Below are 20,616 nucleotides of genomic sequence, written 5' to 3'. Positions count from 1 at the left end.
GTCACAGGCACTTTGAAGTATCTCTGTGACAAGCCTGGGCTTTTGTCCTAAAGTCTTGAACAATAAAGTGATACAGCGATGACATACATGCACACACGCCCAACTCACAACCCCACATCTGTTAAACATTCATTATTCTCCTCTCCATTGTCTTGCAGAGATCCAACTGCCATGAGCTACAGAGCCAAACCAGGCTGGACCAAGTGGCTGCCACTGTTGCTGGAGCTGGCTCCACATGGCACGCAAGTGTGAAATTGGTGAGTAGAATAGCTGGTCCAGGTCAATACTGATCAAACATGGCTGATAATGTCATGTGTAATGTGAGTAAATGTTTCACTTATCTAGGCAGATATCAGGACACTAGTGAATCCTCTCATTGCTAAGAAATTGTATTTATTGATTAAAGTCCATTACAAAAGACTATACCGTGCAATTTCCACATGCATTTTCCACTTGATTCATTTATGTACTTAATTCAAACTAAATGTTTTTACATTAAGGACAACAAACTATTTCATCATTGCCATTGTTGATCCCTGATGATGAAAACCCATTCTCCTCTAAATGTACATTAAAAAATTGAGCTAATAGTCTTATAAATGGTCATATCATTGACGTTTAGCCCTGGCTTGACCCATTTGCAGTGCTCAGCTAAGTTTTCAAGGAACCAATATAACGCCTCATTGCCTTCTGTCAATACACCTGGTCTGACCTATTGGCAGAGGTGGAGAGGGTAGCAGATCCATAGCATTGACAGCCTCCCCCATTCTCCTCTTCTCTCTTATTAGATCCACTCTATTAAACTACTTATGCATCTGTCTGTAGGCTGCTGGGCTGGGGCTGGGAAACAATAGGAGAGCCCTGCTGGTGGTCGCTGACCTCCACTGTGGCAGAGAAACTCAAAAGTGTGTTTACAGGTTGTCGAAGCTACTGGAAGGATTTTTGACTGCAATAATAGAAATTGTCACACGTAGTGCGTGTTGTTGTAACGTTTGTAACATGCAGTGAAGAGAGCAACTACACTTACATGTGCATAAAAATAGATAATATCTCTACTGTGTCCTAATGGACATTTTGGGAAATACACTTATTCGTTCTCTGTTGGAAAATTAGCTTAGAAGATGATACCTCTCTCATTCATATCTGTACGGTAAATATGGAGCCAGGGGCCAGTTAGCTTAGCTTAACACAAAGACTGAAAACAGCTAGCCTGGCCATCTAATGGTTTCAAAATCCACCTAACAGCGCATCTAAAGATAAACATGTTATATGCACAAAAAACTAAGTGTAAAAACAACAATTCAGTGTTTTACAGTAAGATGTAACATGTTAATAAATGAGCTTAAAAAGTGCTTGTAAGCAGATTTTGTTGCCTTTGGACAGGCTAGCAGTTTCCCCCTGTTCCCAGTGTTGATGCTAAGCTAAGCTAACTTAACCAGCTGCTAGCTGTAGCCATATATTTGACAGAAAAATATGAAAGTGGAACTGATCTTCTTATCTGACTCCCCCCAGAGAGTAAATACGTCCAAAATGTTAGGGTTCGGCTGGTGTAAAAATGTTCAAACTGGTTTGATATTAAGTCAAGAGCAATACCTGTGTACTAAATTTTACAACTAGGTATCGCTCTTGACTCAGCAGCCTCTCCAGTTTTGTGACTCCAGTGCACTTGGTGGCAGTAATACATCTCTAAGCTGGTTTTCCAACTGCCAATAAACAGTCAATAAGAAGATGAAAGCAGAGAGTGAAGGGGTACCACAATCAGCAGGACTACGTCTAGGTTTTACGGCTTAAAATCCAAAATGTTGCCATATGGGCGCAGTTTGAGTTTTCTTTGAGGCTAACGCTGCCATGATGAAAAAACACATGAACCTACTAGTAACAACCTCAACGTACGTAGTGTGCATCTTCTCCCCTCCCACCCCTGCTGACATTTGTTAAACAAACATAATATTATTTTAATAACAGTGTCATATGAGTTGAGTTGGATTTAGCGTCTGACGTCGTCGGCATAGGTTGCTGATGTAGGCTACTTTTTAATTTTCCAGAACATGTCATAATGACAAATGCCTGTACAGGCTATTTGCATAAAATCTGACTGGTTTAAGCTTGTACACCAGAAACTGGAAATCGAGCCAACACAACTGTACAAAATGTCCGTTAAGTCACTGTTTGCATGTGGGTTAGTGTTTGAGAAAAACATCACGACTGGTGAGTGTTGACATTGGTTTCTGTGTGTACCTGTTGTACAGTACAATGTGTGTGTCTATGTGTGAGGCATCATTCAGGTGTGGAGTTGAGGCGCATGGGACTTTGTGGCACAGAGGAGAGTGAAGGGTCAGACGTGGCCGCAGTAGTCACTCCCATCTTCTTCAGTGAACGCTCGTCTGTCGCTGAGATGGAGCGAGAGAACGCAGGACGAGAGGCAGCTGGTGGGCCTGAGAGAGAAAGAGAGCGCGAGTTTTTCTTTTATCAATGATTTTTCTTCTCTATTTGCTTTTCATGTTATGCAAATGAAGCAAATTGAAGTTGTGAGAATAAGAGATGGATAGAGAATGAGATACACATGCCATGGAAGAAACAACATTAAAGAGATAAAAGAGAAAGAAAAGCAGAAGAGGCACTGCGAAGAAAGGAAACCGAAGGACAACTGTGTTTGAGTTTTCAATTTATTTAAGTATACTTAAGATCTGTGTCGTACACTTAGATTCCCATTAGTTAAATCCCTTATTGGTATTCAATCCACACACCCAACTTGTTATTAGACTCTCTAGAGTAAATGACATCCATTTACTTTTATTAAGGCAAATGAATGAAATGAAAACTATCATTCGGTCTGTGCAGAGATAAACGCAGTGGCAGTGTTTGGCCTGTAGGGGGTCATGGCGGTGCTGCGAGCTGCAGCAGGTTGAGCAATGACTGCAGATTTGTTGCAGCTTGTTATCTCATCAGAGCAGAGAGAGAGAGAGAGAGAGAGAGAGAGAGAGAGAGAGAGAGAGAGAGAGAGAGAGAGAGAGAGAGAGAGAAAGAGAGAGAGAGAGAGAGAGAGAGAGAGAGAGAGAGAGAGAGAGAGAGAGAGAGAGAGAGAAGGCCATACTGGGAAGTCAACCTTTCATATCTTTCACATCCAGCTGAGGTTCACCAGACTAACCTGCAGGGGGCAGGGTGACCACACACACACACACACACACACACACACACACACACACACACACACACACACACACACACAGACCCCCAACAGGGCTGACATTTGTAGCTAAGTGCTGCAATGGCTGGTTATTTATGTTGAGAGGGCTGGTGATGGGGAGAGTTCAGCAGGTGGCTGCATTACACTGTTTATCAGACCGACGCAGTGGCATTATCACTTCATGAGCCAGCCAACACTCTTCTCCCCCCCTTACATCTGTCTTTCTGTCCTCCTTTTCTGGGCATACACCCTCTGCCTCTCCTTCCTCACTGCTCCTTGTGTTGTGAATTGCCTCCTGACTGCTCTTCCATCTCCTTTTTTCTCCCACAGATGTGCACCAGCCATCTGGGTACTTGTAGGGCACAGCTAAGGCACTAGTGGCGCAACCAGCCTCTGTTCACGCCTGTTAGCATTACAAGAGTTATTAATTCATACTATTTTGCAGTCTGTTGACAGCAATGGATAACACCATGGGCTAAAAATGCAATATACCTGTTCAGGTTTATTGTAAATTCCTAATGATGTAAAAATGTGTTTTTTTTGCCTTCCTCTACTTCTCCTGCTATATCCGCTGCTTATTATCCTGAAATTAAATGCAAGAATAATTACCATGGAGCACAAATATACATTTCAAACTTGCAGCTCTTTTCATTTACTGCTTATCTCTCTTTCTCTTTCTCTTTCTCTTTCTCTTTCTCTTTCTCTCTCTCTCTCTCTCTCTCTCTCTCTCTCTCTCTCTCTCTCTCTACCTTCACTGGTCTCACATCCAGCTGTATCCTCTCTCCTCTCCCTCACTCCCCCCTTCTGTCTCCCCTCCCGTCCTTTGTGGTATTTCAGTACAGTGCAGGTCAGGAGCTGCAACCTCACCTGTGTTGTTGGATTTGACTTTGCTGTTGGTCTTCTCTTGCATCGCTCGCTCGTACTCTCTCACCTCCTCCAAATTCAGCCCTGTGGGGAAAGCAAAGTGACACACACACACACACACACACACACACACACACAGCATCAGAACAGCGTATGAAATATGTACTAAATTTCACAGCGTGTATTTTTGAAAGTACAACTGCATTGTTCTGAATGTTTTATCTAACTGTAATATGTAGAATTTTGCATTGTGACCCACCGTGCCATTCGTCTATCCATGCTACTGCTTGTCTGTGGCCAACCAGAAGAATGTCCCGGATGTTCTGAAATAATACCAGAAACAAAAACATGTTGCAAAATGCAGGAAAAACGAAATGCAAATAAAAATGCTACTGGGTGTTCTGGATTTAGAAGTGTGCAGGTGTGTGTATGTGTTGTATAGTGTGGGTTTTCCGAGGATCTGTACCAAACATGGGTTTTTCTGTAGTCTGTAGGATATGATTTGTAGGCCGGGACGAGTGAGGTTAGACATCTTTACCTTTGACAAATATTGAACCACTGCGATTTGGATATTACACTAGTCCATATTGCGATTTCGATAAAACTGCAATTAATTGTGAAGTATTATTTGCACTCGCCTTTGCAAAAACTAAAACCACATTCCTGTAAACGCCCTTTCTTTGCACTAACAATGTTGAAAAGAGGGTGTGTTTTAGTTTTGTTCTTAGTACTTTTGGTTTCTCTATCATGCTTATTTGCTTCGCTTCATTGTTGAGCATAAATAGTTGACTTTTTTTATCAGCTCTTTAACCTGTCACACCAACTTCCACTGTAAGAAACTAAAAACCTTTGCTTTTTTGCACCAGAAGAACAGAGGCCCTCGTACGGTTTTTGTTGTACAAAAACAATACAGCAATTTTTCCAATAAATCTAAGCCTAAGAGCCTTCGTGGCGAGGGTCTTGGCAATTATACTAATGTTTCAAAATGAATGTCGTAATGATTTATTTGTGTCAAAATGCAACACATGGTACATTCAAATAATAAATAACCAATCAGGGTTTTCAAGGATGATTATTTTACTGCAGGTGTACATAGTTAAAGCCTCCAACATGCTGAAAGCAATGCTTGAATAAAGCACAACAATTAGCTATAAATTCTAATTCTAATCTAATTTCCCCGCCTAGTATTACCCCTATATGGGCTCGTAACATTAACTGCAGATCGATCTTGATGTCCTCCTTACATCAGCACAGGGAAAAGGCATGATGTGAAACAAAACACTCTGTCTCACTTTATGTATGAATTCCTCAGTCCTTGTCTGGAAGCCGTACACCTCGAAGCTGCACTGTACCCTCTTGTAGGAGCACATAATAGGCTTGTGGTCGTCTCTCCAGCCTTTCTCCAGAGGCCCTCTGCCAGTTTTACTTGACTGCCAGTGACCCAGGTCCTGCACAGATTGAAAAGTGGGTCTATACGTTACTTGCTGAGTCTGCAGCAACTTTAGTCCCGTGAGGCGTCTTCGGGGCACTATGGATGTGTATGTCTGAACTGCAAGTGTGTGTGTGTGTGATTAGTGTGTGGAGGTGCAAGGAGATTGTTGCTCAACAAAGCCCATAGGAGGAAAGTGTGATAACATACATTATGAAAGGGTTTGTGATTTTACGTTTTTACCGTGCCATTCAATGTATGAGATTGGTGTGTTTGCTCGTTTGTGTGTGTGTGTGTGTGTGTGTGTGTGTGTTTGTGTGCATGCATGTGTGCTTGTGTATGTATATTATTCATCTGTGTTGACGTGTGATTGTCTACATGCACAGGCCTCTGAATTGACCTTTTGTCTCCAAAGACTTGAAGGGAGTTAAGAAGTTCAAGGGAATGAAGATTTAAAATAGGTGTCTGGGCGTATTACTGACTTAATACTTAATCCTTGTTTGTTTCATCAGTACAAAAACCGAAATGTAAAAGTTATAGAAATAGGGCACGTAACTCCCTGTAAAACCACAATTAGTCGTTTTTACATTTCTGTTTTTAAATTAAACAGGATATAGCGAATTAACTAGAGAGGTGCTGGAAAGTGATTTTCTTTTTTTTTTTTAAACTTTTAACAGAACCAGGCTAGCTCTTTCCCGCACCTACAGTCTTTATGCTAAGCTATGCTATTTGCCTTCAGGCTTTTGCTCAATAAAAACACATTAAAGTGGTATCGATCTTCTCACGTAACGAAGTGTATTTTCAAAAATGCTGAACTATTCCTTTAATTTGATCTTGCAAAAACTTCAATAGGGTTTTTTTTTTTTTGCACACAGTCATTTGTTTTTGCAATTAGAAGCTTTCACACCGCCACGTGGTAACTCGAAGCCTCCAGTAATTTCAATGAGGGGAAGACGGCAGAGGGTTAAAGCGGTTGCTGCCCACATGAACACGCACAGATTTTTCTTTAGCGTGCTGAATCTCTGGTAACTGCTGGGTGGCAGTAACCACTTTTAAAAACACTGGGGCCCTATTTAAACGATATAAGCGCACGGCATGAAGCGCATGGCATAGTTGCGTTTAGGGCATGTCCAAATCCACTTTTGCTAGTTTGATTCTAGTTTGGTAGTCTGTGCGCCGGGCGCATGGTTCAAAAGGGTTGTACTTAGTGTCTTCATTAATTCATAGGTGTGTTTTGGGCGTAACATGCAATAAACCAATCAGAGTGTCATCTCCCATTCCCTTTAAAAGCCAGGCGCATTTGTACCTTGGCATATTGCTATTATGATGGCAGATTTGCACCGTAATATTTATGTTTTTAATCTTTTGCATGTTTGTGTGCTGCTGCGCTTCCCTGTGTGTGTGTGTGTGTGTGTGTGTGTGTGTGTGTGTAACAAACATAGTGTGTGCGTGCTGTGCATAAGCCTAGGTGCATTTTACTAATTTGCTGTTAAAATAACAATGAAATACTGCGCTATTGACTTTAGAGCAGGTTTTTGTTGGTCAATAGCGCGATCACTTCCCGTTGCCTCAAGATAGCAATATGCCAAGAATTCACCTGAACACACCTCCCTGTTAGACCAGCACGCCCATGGGCGCAAAGATGGGCGCAGATGCATTTGCTATTTAAACGATGTGGGTGCTGGACTTAAAGGGGTGATAGAATGATTATATAGGGTATTTTACACTGTTCCTTAAGGTCTCCTAATAGGGTATGTAACATTGGTTGGGCTGAACATTGCCCGAATGCTATTTTATTAGGCGCTTAACTACCCTGTGAATATGGCTTTATTTGGAACAAGAGCTTTTCTTCCAAATATGGTATGCTTATGAATATTTAGATGAGCTGCGCGCTGATTGGTTTGAGCGAACCCCATAGAAACACATTGGAGACGAGACAGCAGGTCTAATATTTCAGACACTGCAAAGTTATACATTGTTTGTCGGGCTATTTCGTTATTAAACTCACTTCTGAGACTTTTTTAAGCGAGAAATCAACTACATAAAGCTCAAATATGGGCCGTTTACGAAAATTGATGGCTAATTGCAAATTTAGTTAGACGTGTCGGACTTTAGGAGCTCCACACAGTCTGACAAGAAAGCGGCAACCTCCATACCCAGTTAAAGTAACCGTTTCTCGGTTACTGGACGACGGGGGCTTGGGGCTCCGCGGAGCTCCGGAGCTGCAAGCTAGGTTATGTGTCCCATTTAATCCTATGGCACAAGATCGTTGCTACAATTTCGGCATAACCTTCGTATATTTACAGTTTGAATTTTGTCACGCCACTTACATAACATGTACCCCAAGGTCTTATAAAGCTAACAATGGTGTCCGATTTGAATTTAATGAATTTTTGTGAACATTAGGGGTTTCGTTAGCTGCGACTGTCCCTCCAATCCTATGTGTACAGGTCGCGGCTAGTTAGCTTAATTTTCGGCGTAATTCGAGTATATTTACAGTTTGAATTTTGTCACGCCACTTATATAATATGTACCCCAAGGTCTTATAAAGCTAACAATGGTGTCCGATTTGAATTTAATGATTTTTTGTGAACATTAGGGGTTTCATTAGCTGCGACTGTCCCTCCAATCCTATGTTTACAGATCGCGGCTAGTTAGCTTCACTTTCGGCATAATTAAAGTATATTTACAGTTTGAATTTCGTCACGCCACTTATATAACATCTACCCCAAGGTCTTATAAAGCTAACTATGGTGTCCGATTTCAATTGAATGCATTTTTGTGAACATTATGGATTTCGTTAGCTGCTACTGTCCCTTCAATCCTATGAATCGCGGCTAGCTGCAGGCCCTGGAACTCCATCAGGGCCTCGGCATTTTGTAGTCCAGTAACCCAGAACCGGTGACTTTGCGCGGGTATGGAGCGCCGCGGGCTTCCCTTCATGACGGAGATCCAGCTAGCTCACAGCGAGCCAGAGTCTATGAAGTAGGATACGCCGGGCGGCAAGGCAGCACCGGCCGCTGTCACGTAGCCTGCTGAGCTCCTGCTGAACTGCGACACACAGTTGGACAAAATTTGCAATTAGCCATCAATTTTCGGAAAACGGCCCATATTTGACCTCTACATACTTGATTTCTCGCATAAAAAAGTCTCAGAAGTGAATTTAGTAATTAAATAGCGGACCTCTGGAGATCTGCATGACCTTAGAAGACTAAGCTGACCTCAGGTCAGTGGTATAGCCTATGCAAATGTTGGGGCTTGACAAAGACTAGGAGTTGGGATGCTGACGTCAGCTTCCAGCTTTGTTGCGATTTGCCCGTTTTCAGCGGCAGTTTCAAAATGTGAGATTTGCAGAGGATAGGGGTATCAATGGGATTTTGAGCTTCTATGTATGTCCTATTTACCCACTGAACTGTCATTATTCAACTATGACAAGGTAAAATCGGTTTTGCATTCTATCACCCCTTTAAAATAGCAAAGACACTTGCGTCACGCTTTGTGCCACGCTGCGCAGGGTGCAAGATAGGGCCCACTGTCTTTTTTGGGAAACACTCTGCGGTTGTCAGGAACGGTTGACGTGCAGCGTGTGAAACCAGCTTTTCCGGTGCTGTCGCACAAGGTACAATTCCAGTAGAATAGCACTACAACTTTCAACATTCAACAAAGCAGAATGTGGCCGTCAGATCGCCACACAGCATACCTCTGACTCTTTGTAGTGCTTTTCAGGGATGGGGTCACTCAGGATATCCAGGAAACTCACATTCTCTGCTGGGGTCGGCGTGTCCTCAAACACCTACATCCAAACAGATGGGGAAGGTCGTACAATGTATAAACATATAATGTGAGCAGACACACATGATCACACTCACTCACCCATACTCTCACACGCATACAGTCACTCACTCAGTGGAGGGAGGGGGGTGGATGAGAGTAGATGAGTAACTGTATAGAAAACTGAGGTCACACACCATAACACCCCTCACTATATCCCACCCTGAGGCCCTTGGGGCAAGATAGCAGAGGAGGGGGAGATAAGAAAAAAACAAGGACATTGAGAAATATTAAAAAGGGGGGAAAAAGAAGAGTTATGAGAGCAGAATACACTTTTTCTTGAGGCTAGGGCTACTGTACTTTTATCTGACCTTCTTTAAAATGTCTTCTAATGTCCTGCTGAAATTGTTCATTTCACAGTTGAAAACTAACAAATAAGGAATATCTGCTGTTGGATAATAGCCCACTACGCTCCTGTGGTGCTGTTGGTGGTCTTTGTCTACCCAAGGTCTTGCTCCCTGTTATGGAATAAACTGCATTAGCTGGACGTATTGTGTTGCTTTCTACAGTGTGCTCAGGGCATGACACTCTTATGGTTTTCTGTGTGGTGTAGATATTCATACAGAGACATACAAAGCCTCCATAGTGGTGATAGAATTTACTTATGTAAAAGTACTAATACAACACTGTAGAAAATACTCCATTAGGCCTACAAGTAAAAGTCTTGCATTGAAAATGTAAAAAGTAATGTGACTAAAACCAGAAAAATGAAGTTAAAGTATCAAAATAAATGCTTAATATGCAGACAAATGGCCCCTGTGACTGTTATGCTATTATATATTATTTCATTAGATTATGATTACTCAGGCTTTAAAAAGCATTTTACTGTTTCGCTTGGTGAAGTGGAGCTAATTTTTAAACTCTTCTATATGGGGCTGCAACTGATTATTAGTTTCATTATTGATTGATTTGCAGATTACGTTCTCAGTTAATTGGTTGTTTGTTTTGTCCACCCAATAGTGGGACAAAACAAACTGAAATAGAATAATTAAAATAATTACAAAGAAAATGAGCAAATCCTCAGAAGCAGGAACGATGGACACTCTAAACCCAGATTTAGTTGTAATTAAACTTTTTAGTGGTCACTACTTATTCTTTCATGTTTTGTTAAAAAAACACATTCATTACTAAATCACATTAGTTGTTTGTAATAATCAGTTTAAGTATGCAGTGCACAGATCATGTTAAGCAGAGATAACTAAGGATGTTAAGTTTCTGTATGGGAGGGGCGGGGTCGTTTGAACTGTTCTGCGCTGAAGCGGTGCAAAGGCTCATGGGAATAAAAATATATGTTCTGAACGGTTTCTGTCCTAGTTAAAGTGTGTTTTAATAATGTTCTGTTAATGTTTGGCTGTGCATTTATGTTATCTGGGTTTTAGTTTTGTATGGTTGATTTAGTGTTCATGTTTATCTACATTTATTGTTGTACTATGACCGAGACCCGGGTGGGGACTGATGGAGTGCGTCTGGGGAGTGCGAGTGTGTTCAATGTCATATACGTGGCTTGGAAATCAGTAACTCTATCTTCTGAATGAAACTTCCCACGCAGCTCAGAAGATTGTGTTTTGTTGATTGTTTTCCTTTCTGTTTTTTTTTTATAAAATAAATAGCTTAATCTTAAAGTCATAGTATTATAAAGGCAAAGAAACAATATTTATTTGGACAAATTATTTCTTTAGTAGAAACAAGTAGCCTAATGCTTTATATTTGTTATGTTTCTTTGCATGTTTAACTTAACGTGCTTATTTTAGACAACATAACTCCAGAAAAAAATTATTTATGTTCACTAATGATTTTTAGTAATGACAACAAATGTAAATTTGATTTGTCTACTGCATCAAGTTTAACCTTGTGTAAAAACTAAAGTGGTTTAAGGCAACGGTTTTCCACACAAATTTCTAGTAAGGTCAACTAATTTGGGTTAACAGTGATACGTCATACCGTGAAATGGTATTTTTTGCAAAAAAAGGACATAAAAGATGATCAAAATAGACTAATTGTTTCAGATGTAATTGTACAAACTGTTGGGTACTTTAATTTATAACAAAGCACCATATTTGATAAGCTTCATATGTTTTGCATGTAATAACTTATTTGTAAAGTAACTAGCACCCACAGCTGTCATACTCCGAAATGTTGCATAAAAAGAAAATACTAAGTAAGTAAAAGTACCTCACATTTGTACTCAAGTACACTTATATGATGATATGATGATGTGTGTAGATCATGTACAGCACTCTGAATTTGTGTTTGTTTGGAATAAACTTATGTAACCTGTAACTACCTGACATGAAACAAGATTTGCCCCATTTTTCTCCACAAGCAGAACTGTAGATCTCCATATTTTGACATGTTGGTTCTTGTTACTTGACTAGCTACAGTCAGCTCATCATGTCTTTATTTTATGAGTGTTTCCTTCATTACAGACTGCAGACACAAGGGCCAAACATAGTTGTAATTGTGACTGAATTTCTGTGTGTGTTTATGCGTGTGGACAAAATGCAGCATGACAACTGTGCTCACCACCGCTGCATGTCTGGTTAATAGAGCTGCCAATACGGCATTTTGTGCTTTGCTTGCTTTCCTTGTAATGAACACATCAATGTGATTAACATTTTCTGTGGGCTGCAGAGAAAACTGCAATTTCTTTCTCCTCCCTCTCTTCCCTAATCACTCCATCTTTCTCACCCCTCGCACCCTCTCATACTCACATTGTCGTTATTGCCGTTGTTGTTCTCGAATCTTGTCTCAATGCGGATGCTGAACTTGGGAAGGAATGATACCTACGGGATGACAAGTGGTAAAAATGGAGGGAAAAGTGGTTGAGGGCAGAGATAGAGAGAGTGGAAGCAGGCTGCAGATTAGATCCACTGATACTGGAAAGAGATGAGCTCTGTTGCATTCATGTGTAGTAAATGATGTGTGAGAATACTTACTGAGTACTCTGCAGCACCAGGGACGTTTAATATGGAAAGGGAGAAACGACATTAGTTACTCATACATGCATGAGCATGCAATTGCTCTCACACACATACAGTACACGTTACCACGGGGGAATACATGCATACATAGTGATGAATTTTTGATGGCACTTGGAAAAACCATCTGTTAAAAGTAAATAAGTTTTGTATAATGCATTGAGGGGAAAGTAACCTGATGTTTAACACAAACAAAGGCACTCAAACACACACCTGTGATGGTGTAGGGGTAGAAGTTCCAGGCCTTTTCTGTCACGTAGAACAATCGCGGAACAAATGCTTTCGCCCAGGACGGCAGTTTGCTGAACCCAAAGCAGGAAGAAAGAAGAATCACGGAGGGGAATGGTAGGAGAGAGAGTTTATGGAGGGAGACAGAGAAATCCTAAGTGTTTTTTGTGCCATTTATAGCCATATTACCTGTAGGCTACTCTCACCACAGCGCTCAGTTTTATGATTCATTCCCAATTACACCTGTGGTGATGAATTGTTACTGTAGCTTCTAGGTCGCATGTCAAAACATGATTGAGGTAAAATACATTTTGCACTTGCTTTACTTAAGTGTGTGTGCGTGTGTGTTCCAGCATATCTTTACTAATGAGGACCAAATGTCCCACAAGCACAAAAAGATTAGGAAAATCCTCCACAGTGAGAACATTTTTTTTACTTCTGTAAGAGTTTATTTTAGGATTAGGCCTTGGGTTTATAGTGGTGATTAGAATAAGAGTTGAGGTTACATTAGGGTAATGAGTGAGGTTAGCTTAGGGTTAGGGAATGAATTTAGAGTTAAAAGAGAATTCTGGGTTGTATTTTTTGACTGAGTTTTCACTATAATCACACTTCATTGATTAATGGGCTGTCAGCCTGAACACAAAGCAAACACAACACAATAACAGACACAGTCATGCATAGCTTCAAAGTCAATGCAGCTGAACAATAATTGCATTTGCAAACATTTTAGTCCTGACATTTCTCACATACTTCCTTGTTTATGTTGATGGTTGTAGCTTGAAGAAAATTCAAAAATCATGTGGGTAACACTTTATTTTAACACACCCCTATTTAGGGTTTATAAAAAGTATATAAAAATGTAATAAATGGTTTATAACCCACTCTTAATATAGTTGCAATTCGATATAGGGACATTTGTAAGTGTTTTGTATTCACAGGCAGCTTTAACACTGTTGAGCTTCAGAGCCTCAGAACAATGTATAAATAAAGACATGGTTCATCAAAGTAGTTATAACACACACACACACCTGGTTATTAAATCATAAGAAAAGTCATATTTGTTCACAAATACATTAAAGCAATAGTTTGAGAAAAGGTCAATACAACTTTCATGTCTGTACGGTAAATATGAAGCTATAGCCGGTTAGCTTAGCTTAGCATAAACACTGGAAACCGTAAGAAACAGCTAGCCTGACTCTGTGCAAAGGTACCAAAATTAACCTAAAATCACCTCTAAAGTTCAGTAAATCCATCTTCATTGTTTAATCCGCACAAAACTGAAATGTAAAAACAAAATGTTACTGTTTTATGGAATGTCATATTATCTAGGGTTAATGCAATAACATCTCGGAGTGTCTGCTGTTTGCCTGGCAACTGCTCCCAGCCAACAAATAATCCAGCAAATAAACCTCTATACAACAGCAAATGGATGTTTTTTCACGTTATAGGCTACAGATTAAACAAGCAGGATATAACAAGTTCATTAGTGAGCTTTAGATGTGTTGGTAGGCTGATTTGGTAAAGTAAAGTCAGGCTAGCTGTTTGCCCCTGTTTCCAGTGTTTATGCTAAGCTAACCGGCTGCTGACTCAACAAGCTACATAATAACGTACAGACTTAAGAGTGGTACGGTATCAATCTTAACTCAAAAAGCATTTAAAATATATTCTGTTTACAACTACATTATATTGTGCTAAAACATGTTCATACACTGTTTATTATTGCTTTAGAACTTGTTAAAATAAGTCTAAAGTTATATCTCCAAACTTGTGCTTTTTATGAGCACACATTGTTACAGAGCCTCTGATGCCTCAAACTACCAGTAGAGACATGCTTTTATGACCATCAGAATGACGTGTTCTTCTCAACAAAGAGTCTGAACTTACACAATCAGAACACTTCACTGTATGATGAGCTCATGGTACAATAACATGTCTACTGTCACCCTACAGTATCGGCCTCAACATGTTTCAGGCAGCTGGTATAAGGACTTTGGATATGTGCAGGTTACACTGCTGTGTGGGTGTTTCTGTGTTGAAACTATGTTTTATTGCTTGTCAGTAGTGATACCTGCAACATCGATCTAATAGAGCGTATAAAGCTTTACAGTGAAGTGAGAGATCAAAGATCGAACGTGATCTGTTATAATGACAGAGCCAGCAACTGGAGGATTAGGCTCAGTTTGCAAATCACAAGAATGATTAGTTTTCAATGCATCATTAGTACAGCAACGCAGTCGAGGTGCACTCTACCTGTTGAGGTAGATTCGCTTCTCTGTCAGCTGTCCCGGGCCGTGCTGGGGGTGAGTATCTGACTCATTCTTTATCACCTCCACCCCTTCTCCCCCACCACTCTGCTCACAGCTGTGCTTACTGATCATGTACAGCTGCCCAATCCTGTACTGGAGCCCGAGGAGCGTTTTAGGATGAGGTGTACGGCAGTGAGGATGGGGGGAGAGAGAGAGAGAGAGAGAGAGAGAGAGAGAGAGAGAGAGAGAGAGAGAGAGAGAGAGAGAGAGAGAGAGAGAGAACTTGTGATAAAGCAATATCAAAAGCCATCCAAGGTGACACAATTAGAGTGCAGTGTTAGTTTAAGTGTTTGTTGATGTGGTCATGCAACGAGGATTTTATATTAAGCAGATAGGAGCTTATGTTTATGTCTGATATCTTAAAATAATACTATGTAATGAGGGGGTGAGGCATCAGGGAGCCCGTCCTTTCATGACTGGTTTACTAAAGTAGCCTCTTATGAGCAAATGTCTTATACAGAAGTACTGATAGGTGGAACAAATTTATAAAAAAAATAGGTTTGGGTAATATTGGTAGCACAATAGGATTATATGTTACTTGGAATGTGTTGTAAGACCTGTGGGCCCAGTTTGGCGGTTTTTGATTTATTTTACTTTATTCATATCTTCATATCTTTTTTAAATAAATTGTATTTGTCTTTTGTAAAGAGTTTTTTAACGTTTGCTATTGTTTGTATATTTTATCTTTTTAACTTAAAGAATTACTATGTAACATTTGAAAGAACACATTTTTCTTCACACAAATAAAAAGTTGAAGTCATCAGCAATAAAAGGCACCGTTGCTGGATTTAAGTCTCTCAGCGGTTTTGAAGTTACAGCCTCTCTTTGTTTGGTAAGACTATTAGCTTATGGAGGCTAGGGCTTAAATTGAAAGATGTCTGAAAACCTTTTCTCACACCGGTGTCATTGAAGTTGAAAATTCCTGCTAACTAATCAATGAGCTGCACACTCCATTGAGGAAATTATAATAACCATCAACCACTAAAAGGAAGTACCTGGTAGGAGTAATGACAGAAAAATCTCCTGGCAGAAGGTTCAACCATAGTTGCTGAGTCTGATTTTGTCTCAACAGGCACTTACTCAGTGCTGCTTAGGAGCACGCTTTGTATTTGCTCTTTATTTTTTAAAGTTACTATATGTAACTTTTTATTGTTTCTGAAACTGTAGATTTTTCATCTGATGATCATAAATGACCTCTAACAGCCAACGAGACTAACAGTGAAAAGAACGCTATTTTTATGTAGTTTTTATTAATGCCTTTGCCCGGGTCCGATTTTTCCCGTGAAGTCACAAAATAATTTACGGAAGGCAGAACAGCTCTACAGTCACACATTCTGACGGGTCACAAATTTTGGTGTAACACCGGAAAAAGCCTGTGTTAGCATATTCAGCCAGGTAAAAGGTAGCAGGAGATTTCTTTATATACTGTAGGTCTAATTGTATTTTTATTTTATTTTAGAAGTTAACTATTATGGCTGATACTGGGGCAGGGCCATCACAGAAAAAAAGGAAATTAAACGAAGGACAACTAAAAGCTAAAAGGGAAAGTGACAGGCTTTCAACAGATGGAGACAATTACGGCTACGATTGTGAATGATTCAAAACCCACCCCGAATTGGCCCTCAGGTATGTAATATGTCTATTTAATTCATAAAATAACGTTACAATGCACAATGTGGTTGTAAGTCAGTAGCTAATATTACATTACATCCCCATTTAGCGCCCGGTTTTATTTCTTTTCATTCAGTGTTTGTGTTGGCCTACTATTTTCTTTTCCCTTGTCCCCCTGTACTTGTGTAAAGCGTCCTTGGGTTTCATGAAATGCACTATATTAATCTAAACTATTATTACGTTGGTTGCTACAACAAACTCTTAAAGCTATAATGCGTAGTTTCTGTCTCCCCCATGAGTAATTTTAAGTAATGACAACAAAACTGTCAGCGCATTGAAATTATACAAGCCTTCTGTGACCGTGCACCACCCCCACCTCTCCTCCATGCAGATGCTTGTAACCAAGGAGGACACGGAGGATTAAAGAAACACGATGGACTCTTCAGAAAAGGTAATTATCTTCACTCGATTTTCTGCGCGGAAAGTCGCCGGGCGACACCCATTTTCTGAACATAACCATACTGAGAAATACAGAGAGAGTTTTGTGGAGCTGAAAGTCTTAATTACCTTTGTATCAACTCATTTGGCAATTGCTTGAATGTAACAGACGTTCATTAATATAAAAAAGAAGTTACGCACTAAAGCTTTAATGCTTTGGCTCATGACACAGTGACAGTGATAACGTTACCTGGTTTAGCTCACGGTACATCCAGGGGGAGTCTAAATTAAGGGGTGGGACTTTGTTCTCTGCTGCAGCCCCAGTTTGTGCTCGATGCTGATCAGGCGGGAGTATTTTCTGTGAGCTAAAGAGTCTAAAGAGGATGAGGCCTTTGGGCATTTCGAGCGGCCTCCTCGATGAGCTCAGTCTGACAGAATCAGTTTCCTTTTGAACAATTTACACAATAATACTTAAGTTTCTGCACTGATGCTGCTATCATTCTCTGTCTTCTCCTTAACACTGTTTTTATGTACAGCATTGTGTTCACTTTAATTGCAAATCACTTTGGTGAACTTTGTTTTTAAAGTTATTATGAAAAAGCAATAAAAATGAGACCGCGAACAACCAAACTTGTGCTGTGGCCATCGTAATGTAATTTATTTTGTTGCCCTATATTGGTGTGCCACTAAAGCATTATTTTAAATAGGAGTAGAAACGGAGAAAGATGTGGAGGAAGAGGGAAAGAGGAGGGCGGATCATAGTTTGCTATCCTTCAATGTGCTTTGTTGACATCAATGTGGCACTCATCCTTCTTGCTCCAATTACTGTGAAATGTCAACATTCAATATTTACGTATTGATTATATATGGGACTTAATTAATCACAGCAATGGGTTCTTTTACACCGTCTTAAGACTAACAGACTACAGAGCAGTGAGCTCCTCCCACACAGGTTGTGAATCTTTTTCAATCTTAGCAGGAAGTTGAAAAGACTTATCAGTCCTTTAAATCACTATTAGTATGCACTCTGGCTGTGTTGAGACACTTTATTGACAGCTCTTGGCATGTATTTTCTGCCTACTATCTTTCAAAAAAAAGGTTTACAAGTTGGAATTTTTTAAATACAGCTCATTATGGGGTGGAAACAGATAGTACTGCAGATAGTGTCAGTGTGACGGTAAATGACAATCAAAGAATTTACAATTAAAATAAAGCTCATGGCAAGAGCAAAGACTTGAACTTATGTAACCCTGAATCTGTCCAATGACAACAACAATGACATGTTTTTTGCTAAACAAATAAAAAACATTCTCTAAATATTTGTAATTGATTGTGTACTCAGCTCCAAAGCAAGACCATGGAAAGAGTATGGCACAGCCGTAATCTGCCTAGAGTCTTTTTCAGTTGATCAGTGTCACATTAAATATACTTTTATTCAATGTAATAATACCAAGTATGACAACCTCCATTACATTACGTTGCAGGATGATAGAATTCTTTTGGCAGTTGCTTCTGTGCAAAGTACAAGGACAATGTGTCAAGGACACATTCAGCATGTGCACATAAGGAGCTGGTGATCGAACCCCCAACCCTACAGTACTAACCCACTCTGCCACCTGAACTGCAGCCGCCCCCTGTCGGCTTTTCCCACAGCAGAACACAATAGTGGACATTCTTTAACACACATTGAATGACAGCTGTATTGTGTTACTGAAGTACTAACTGGATAATTCACACCTGGAAATCAACACCATTCTCTTTTTAAAAAATGAAGCAACTGTTAGGACATTGTAAATGGCTTGGACTGAGGCTTAAATAAGCTGCACTTAAACTTACATTGCATTCAGACGAAAGAGGATTTGCTGCCAGCTCAAGTTTCTGTGTGCCCTGAACTGATACTGTAAATCCTATTTTGGACTGCTATTTGTCACTGTCATTGTTGTGGTAACAGGTAGAATTGAACAGGGGGGAGGGGAGGTGATAAGCACGTTCCTTTTGAAGGACACTTTGGTGCATAACTCCGTCGTCTGCCCACTTTTTCTCTCTAGCGGGATCAACGTTGTTTACAAGCCTGTGGGCCTTTTTTTTTTAGTTTAGCTCCAGCAACCAGTCCAACTAGTTTGTGCACTGTTAGGTGTACTGAAGCAAGTGAGGGAAGTAGAGAAGTAGACAGATGGGGAGATAATTTAGCAGCAGCACTATGATGCTGCTGGTGTTGTGCTTTTTGTCTTCATCAGATTAGCCGAGCCCTTCGAAGCTGAACGTGCATCGCTTACCCCAGTGTGCCAAAGCTCCCAAGGAGCAGCCGCGGGTGGTCTGTGTGCTCTGATGGCACTTTTCTTATCAGCACAATAACTCTTTTAAGATTACTAGTTGAAAGAACACTTTCACGTGAGAAATAAAACACTGTCTTGTCTTTCAATTTAAAGTTGAAGGAGGTTTGTGTGTGAGCGTGTGTGAGCATGGGAAAGACAAACACACTTACCTCTTCCACAGTCAGTGGCATACATATGCGGTACTCTTTTATCAACATGGTGCTGTTACAGAGAGGACGCTGTGTGAACTGTGTCTCTCTATCTCAGCTGTCTTGCTTGAATAGTAGACAACGGGCTCAGGCAAGCTGCACTGCTGCTGGACCACAGTGACCTCTTGTGTGACGCTCTTCTTCCTTTGTTTTGCTGATGTCAGTAATCCATTGAGTTAGGTCTAGTCCGCTCTGTCAGTGAGTATCTGCTGTTTTCTTACTAATTCCCTCTCTCGCTCACTCCTTACAGCCTTGTCTCTGCTGTTTTGTTTCTCTTCCTCAATTAATCTCCTAAACCCGGACCATCTAACGGCTGTCTCTCCCTACTTTTCTTGTTACGTCTGCTTTCTCTTCTCCTGCATTCAGCTGCCCTTTTCAGCTTGCTGTTTTTCTCACTTAGTTTCTGTTTGCTTTCTTTCACCACAGTGAGAACATGGTAATTAGCTGTGAGGTAAGATTAAAAGCCAACAAACTCTACCTATTCTTTCACTTCTCTGCCTCTCTGTGCTTTGTGTAAATCCTCCTCAGGCTTCTCATGTGTAACCTTGGTGTCTGCTCGGCGCTCCTCCCTTTCCCCTAAACTGCCCTCTGCTGCTTTCAGTTCCTCACAAATTCCTTCGCTTGTTTGCTCCTTATCTCTTTTTTTCTCTCCCTCCTATAGTATCCACTCCCCGCCCACTGTACTTAACTGCCTCCTCACCTGTGCCCCCCCCCCCAGCCCCACCCCCCCCTCCCCTCCCCCAACCCACCCCCTTTCTCCCTCCCTCCCTCTGATCTTTATCTGTTCTTTTCTCTCCTTCGCACCACTTTTTTCAACAATAACACCCATCTATCATCAGTTTGTTGACATCACTTTGAATTTGAAGTGCTTTCCTCAGACAGGACCCCCAACACTCAGGTTATGACAGCACTCGGGGTATATGAAAGGCTGACTCAGAAGGGGTAGTCAGGGTGGGCCATTGGATTAAATATTACCAGAGCCATGAGAACTTCCATTAAGCACCAGGCTCACTTACATTGAATTACCTTACAACCTTCAGCCAGGTTTAATTGAATTTGTGTTTAGTCAATGAGTAGAGGAGTTGAAGCAGTCATAATTTTGCGCCCGTGTGCGTCCTTGAGTCACGGCTCCACTCTCCTTTTGTTTGAGCGAGAGGTGGCTGCCAAGCACATATTGTTGCCTCCTCATCAAATAAGAGAAGCAGATGTTTGGCTTCTCT

At 40.7% G+C, this 20,616-nt stretch overlaps 1 protein-coding gene across 3 annotated transcripts; it reads right to left on the bottom strand.

Moving 5' to 3' along the window:
- Window positions 1–373: 373 nt before the first annotated feature.
- On the bottom strand, window positions 374–20,015 carry pitpnc1b (phosphatidylinositol transfer protein cytoplasmic 1b). 3 transcript variants are annotated; one of them, XM_036005952.1, is made up of 10 exons: window positions 19,358–20,015; window positions 14,768–14,916; window positions 12,503–12,591; window positions 12,248–12,255; window positions 12,023–12,094; window positions 9,181–9,273; window positions 5,344–5,499; window positions 4,311–4,374; window positions 4,061–4,135; window positions 374–2,438 (listed from the first exon to the last, which is right to left on the bottom strand). In XM_036005952.1, exons 1-10 carry the CDS (start codon window positions 19,403–19,405, stop codon window positions 2,278–2,280), a joined length of 915 nt encoding a protein of 304 aa, XP_035861845.1. In that variant the 5' UTR covers window positions 19,406–20,015; the 3' UTR covers window positions 374–2,277. The 3 variants fall into 3 exon arrangements, with proteins under 3 accessions (XP_035861845.1, XP_031155340.1, XP_031155341.1); XM_031299480.2 differs by having other exon boundaries at window positions 374–2,435; window positions 4,055–4,135; window positions 19,358–20,013; XM_031299481.2 differs by having other exon boundaries at window positions 374–2,435; window positions 4,055–4,135; window positions 14,768–14,911; window positions 19,358–20,013.
- Between the last annotated feature and the right edge of the window lie 601 nt (window positions 20,016–20,616).

The sequence above is a fragment of the Sander lucioperca genome, chromosome 10 (genome assembly GCF_008315115.2).
Source record: "Sander lucioperca isolate FBNREF2018 chromosome 10, SLUC_FBN_1.2, whole genome shotgun sequence".
Taxonomy (NCBI): Eukaryota; Metazoa; Chordata; class Actinopteri; order Perciformes; family Percidae; genus Sander; species Sander lucioperca.
This window is presented reverse-complemented; position numbering and strand designations above follow the sequence as displayed.

What these genes read in the sequence shown, in the direction of transcription:
- pitpnc1b (XM_031299480.2), bottom strand. Translation starts at nt 19,405, where the DNA reads ATGTTGATAAAAGAGTACCGCATATGTATGCCACTGACTGTGGAAGAG. An exon ending in ACAACGGCAATAACGACAAT is followed by an intron (nt 9,274 to 12,022) that starts GTGAGTATGAGA and finishes GTTTGGATGTAG; the next exon opens with GTGTTTGAGGACACGCCGAC. An exon ending in CTGAGGAATTCATACATAAA is followed by an intron (nt 4,375 to 5,343) that starts GTGAGACAGAGT and finishes GTATTATTTCAG; the next exon opens with AACATCCGGGACATTCTTCT.